Source organism: Palaemon carinicauda, chromosome 37 (genome assembly GCF_036898095.1).
Source record: "Palaemon carinicauda isolate YSFRI2023 chromosome 37, ASM3689809v2, whole genome shotgun sequence".
NCBI lineage: Eukaryota > Metazoa > Arthropoda > Malacostraca > Decapoda > Palaemonidae > Palaemon > Palaemon carinicauda.
This window is the reverse complement of record NC_090761.1, coordinates 19,364,419-19,369,418: the sequence shown is the minus strand read 5'-3', so window position 1 is coordinate 19,369,418 and position 5,000 is coordinate 19,364,419. Positions and strand designations below refer to the sequence as shown.

The following is a 5,000-nucleotide window of genomic DNA, read 5'->3' as shown; positions in this document are numbered from 1 at the left end:
TATATATATATATATATATATATATATATATATATATATATATATATATATAAATCATATATATATATATATATATATATATATATATATATATATATATGTGTGATTTATATATACACACATTCATATCTCCCTCGCAAACCGAATTTAGAGGGTACTGTCGAAAAGCGCTAAAATTCAAGTCACAAACTCACATTTACCTTCATTTACTGAGCGTACTGCATAGAAAAACAGCCTTGATATGAAAAAAATAAAAAAAGTATTTTATTTAAAATATTACGTAAAAGAGCAAAAATTGTGTATTTAAAGTCCGAATTGTTTTTAGAGAAGAATTGGGCCTTAGTATGAAAAAAAGCAAGTATTGTATTTAAAGTTTTACCTAAAAGAGAAAAAATAGTTTATTTAAAGTCCAAATTTATTAAGAGAAAATTTATGCCTTGTTATAAATAAAGGATTGTATTTATGGTTTTACGTAAAAGAGATAAAATAGTGTATTTAAAGTTGAAATTGTTTTATCTCGATTTCATGTGCACGCTTGTCTTAGGTTAGGTTAATATGTTTGTCAATTGGAAAAGAAAGTTAATACAAGATATTATCTGAAGGAAGGAAGGAATAGCAGACACCTTTAAAAAATGAAACTTGACAGGCTCAAGCTGGTTAAAATATGTAATACATTGAAAACACCAACAGTTCCCCATGTCGAGGAATTTCATTTTAAAGGATGAATGGTGTGTGCCACGAAAGGAAATGTTTATAGTAAAGAGGGGAGTCACTTCATCAAAAGGTTTTAGATAAGAGTTTCCACCTAAAGCGAAGAATTAGTTTCCCGTAAAGGGAGGATGAGACCTCGCTGGACGAAACTTTTATCGTAAAATGGTTGTTGAATGAATCACTCGTATCGGTCGGAAAAAGTCACGCCGTGGAAAATGGTCGAGTGGCACTTTTCACGTTAAAAGAATTAATGAATGGCTTTATCAAAGGTCGTGAGAAAAAAATTAAGATGCGAAAGGAGAAAATCCCTTCTGATGGTCACTATAGTCAATTCTTTTTAATGAGGCAGATTTACACCAACTCACAGGGGTGCCCTTTTAGCTCGGAAACGTTTCCTGCTATCTGATTGGTAAGAATTATCTTGTCCAACCAATCAGTGTGTAGGAAACTTTTTCGAGCTAAAGGGGCACCCCTACGAGTCAGTGCAAATCTGCCTCACTAAAAAGAATGGTTGCCTACTTTATTTCTTTCACATTACGTCACTACGGTTACCAGCCTGTTGCCAGCTCCGTTAACAAGTGCCCGTCACTGGCAGTTGCCATCACCGACCGTTGGACATTGTTTCAAATGGCAGGTTTCATACTAAGCCACCGTGTGGCGAAATTTTTTTCCTAATCTGTCAGTGTGTTATTTTTCTCAGTTTCTAGCCAGTTTTACACAGTGAAGAACGTGCGAGATGGTATGAAGGTGGTGGAGAATATTAACACAGAAGATTTTATTAATGAAGTGGAAAAACGCCCAGCAGTTCGAGAAGCTCCTCAAATGAAGGCTTGCTCATACGAAAGTATTTAAGAGAATTTCTTACCGTCAGCACATAAATCACTGTAAAGTGTATGATGCAAACCTCTGAGCATTCTAGATGATAACATCTCATGCTTATGCATTGTTCTTTTTTGAAAGCATCTCTTTCTTGACTAGCAAAGCCAACAGAATCACCTCCTCCATTGGTGCCATTCTTTCGACTATGATGAGAAAAAAGGATTCCACACCTCCGTGACAGGCACTGGTTGCTTGAAGTTACCAGAGACTTTTACACTACCACTAGTGACGGTCACTAGTTGCCTAGTGTGAAAGGAGCCTTAGTCAAAATATGGGACATTATTAAAGATATCAAAATGTAATTGATGGAACGATTATTATTATTATAATTATTATTATTGTTGTTATTTTTACTAGTTAAGCTAAAACCCTAGTTAGAAAAGCAGGATGCTATAAGCCCAAGGACTGGAAAAAATAGCCAAGTCAGGAAAGGAAATAAGGAAATAAATAAACTACATGAGAAGAAATAAACAATAAAAATTATATATTTTAAGAGCAGTAACGACATTAAAACCGATCTTTAACGATATTATAATGCCTGAAATGAAAGAAAGCTCACCAAAAAGCGAGGGAAGAGGACGGACGAGTGAAAATATAAAAAAATACTGAAAGAACGGTATCATGTCAAGAAGAGAATGATTCATCTGAAAAAATAATCCACAATGCCAATTCTAGTGGAACAGTGATTCATCATTCATGACACAGTCAGAAGAGTGTAAGAATGGTTCGTTCATCTCTAGTCTGTGAGTTCAAGAGAGACACTAAAGAAGACTACAAGTTTAGAATACATAATAGCATTTTTCATCTTTTACTCCATTCACAATAGAATATATCATAATTTTATGTTTTAATGTAAATGGCTAAATAACCATTTGCACTTTCTTGATATTGAGTCTCTAGCAAACATAAGATGGTTTCTGTTGATATTTAATACTAAAATACCTTTTATTACTTACTTTATGCATAATTTTCCTCTCTCTGCAGTAAGTATGGTTTCTCATTCCACAGAAAGACTCCTTTCAGATTGTTCCTATGACAGGACAGTTTTATGCCAAATAAACTCGAAAAATCCTTGATTGCAGAAGTTTTGGTTTAGCGAGGTATCGCTTATACATCAAAGAAAGGCCTGGTACTGTAGGTTCAAAAACTCAAGTGGAGTTATTATTGTCATGCCCATTGGTTATTTAAAGCAATTTTGGCTTCAAGAATTCTTTTTAGAAGTTAGTTATTCCATGAGTGTCAGCGTTATAGAAAGATGTTTCAAGTGTGTATTAGCGGACTCCATAGTCGCCGCAGAGATTCCAGGCGAACGAAGCCCCACCCCCTGATGACGTCATAGCCAATCATGTTGTCTCCTGCGTTAATAGCGGTCATATCTCATCCATTTTAGAGGAATTATAAGTCAGTATAGTTTGAAATCTATAAAGGAATATATAGTAGCCGCTGCTAACATGGATGAAAACGTGATTGGCTATGACGTCATTATGGGTGGGGCTTATCTTGCCCGTAATCTTTGCAGCGACTTTGGTTCGGTATAGATTTTATGGAAGGGTAACCAGTCTTTTATTAGCAACATTTCGGAAATTTTTTCTTAATTCTTTATATAGTTTCCGCGATTTTATACTTATTCTTAATGGCTTCGTGTTTAATAACGAAATATAAAAACTTGAAGATTGTGTGCAATAATCGAACTTGAATAAGAGCGATAAAAGAGAGCACTATTTAGTTTGAAAATTCAAACGCGATTTTTTGTTCAGCAAGATGGCTTTAGATTGATATCCGCTTCAAACTTATTCTGTTGGTTTGCTCTTATTTTCAGTTGTCTTATTCAGTAGCAAATATCAAGTAATTAATAAGGTTGGGTATTATTCATTCCACTTATGCATATTTATATTTTCAAGTGGTTGACATAAATTGACTTCAGCCTCATAGCACTACAAAAATGATCAAATTTTAACGGTTTTTAAAATGTATTTCCAGCTGCTTACATACAGTGAACTAACGATAAAAGTCCTGGCTCCTTAACCCAAGTATCATCCATACAGATAGTGCTCATCGTTGTGGTACTCCAGTTGCCACTTTTGTAAATGAAGATCCACGTGCTTTTCAGAACCGTACCTGCTGGCGAATGTTATATCCAGTTTATCGAGACAAACGAATATGTTACGTTTGGCACAGCCATCGCCGCCTTCTACCTCCCCGTCACCGTCATGTGTGGCCTCTACTGGAGAATCTGGAGGGAGACCGAGAAGCGTCAGAAGGACTTGACTCATCTCCAGGCTGGCAAGGATCCTAGTAAGCGGTCCAACTCCAGGTGGGTCCTTCTTCTTTGGCATATTCCGGAAGTTAAGTGATCTGGGATTCGCTTTGGGGCCAGGAACGTGGTGCCAGGGGTGAGGTCTTATTTCATGGGAAGCTTCAGGTCAGATGGAGTCCTCAGGTTTATTGGTAACTTTCCATAGGGATATTTTATTATCTTTTATCGTTGTTACAAATTGAGGTTGAGTTGTACTCATAGTTAAGTTAGGTGTACAGTATTTAAACGATTTAATCAGCAACAGGAAGCGTAATAGTAGCTTTTAATGGCTACTGTAATGTTGTCATTTATTCAGTGCTTCTATAAAGCTTTAATTAGAATAGAGATTTTATAAGGGGTTGTCATTTTGACTGCCTGTTAATAATAACTTCAGATATTTATATTGCATATATTTTTTGTTATAGGTTTTTTTTTTTTTTTTTTGGTTAGAGATTATGCTATCAAAAGAAATGAGGTTAATCCAAGATTATGTTTCATTCATAAATTAGTTCAAGAAGTAAGGTTATACTGAATTGTATAAGACGAACACATATTTAGGCAACTGTTTTCACACGTCCTTATATTAAGTCAGGGTAGAACATGGTATAAGGTACATTTTAGTAATATAGGCTATAGGTTCTCTCAGAGGAGTTATGGGTATATAAATCAAGATCTCTCAGAGAAGTTGAGGAATTCATATGTTCACTGAGAGCGACAACAAGTGGGAGGGGCTTGTGATCAAAGTAAGGGTGAATTCGGTAGGTTACATTAGCCCGTAAGGAACAACAGCTTATAAGGAGTAGAGTAGCCTTTGAGCAGCAACGATTTTTAAGGCATGTCAGCTTTTTTTTCCAGCTTTTTTTTGGCGTTTATCACAGCTGCTGTAGAAGCTTTTTCTGGTAGAAGTTACTTCTCTGTTTACTGTTGTAGGATATTGGTTACAATTAAAGATGAGTATCATGGCTGGAATCTGTTATAACTGTTGTATGCATGTATTGTGTGCACTGCTAAAGCTAAATGCATACTCAGTAGATAGATTATATTATGTATCGTGTGGGCTATATATATATATATGTATATATATATATATATATATATATATATATATATATAT

General features: G+C 35.1%; 1 protein-coding gene across 1 annotated transcript in view; it reads left to right on the top strand.

Annotated features, from left to right (window-relative positions):
* mAChR-A (muscarinic Acetylcholine Receptor, A-type) overlaps nucleotides 1-5,000 on the top strand; it is a 476,079-nt gene that overhangs the window by 379,332 nt on the left and 91,747 nt on the right. Inside the window, 1 exon segment of the mRNA XM_068360814.1 lies at nucleotides 3,701-3,904. Within this exon segment, the coding sequence (XP_068216915.1) occupies nucleotides 3,701-3,904 (204 nt within the window).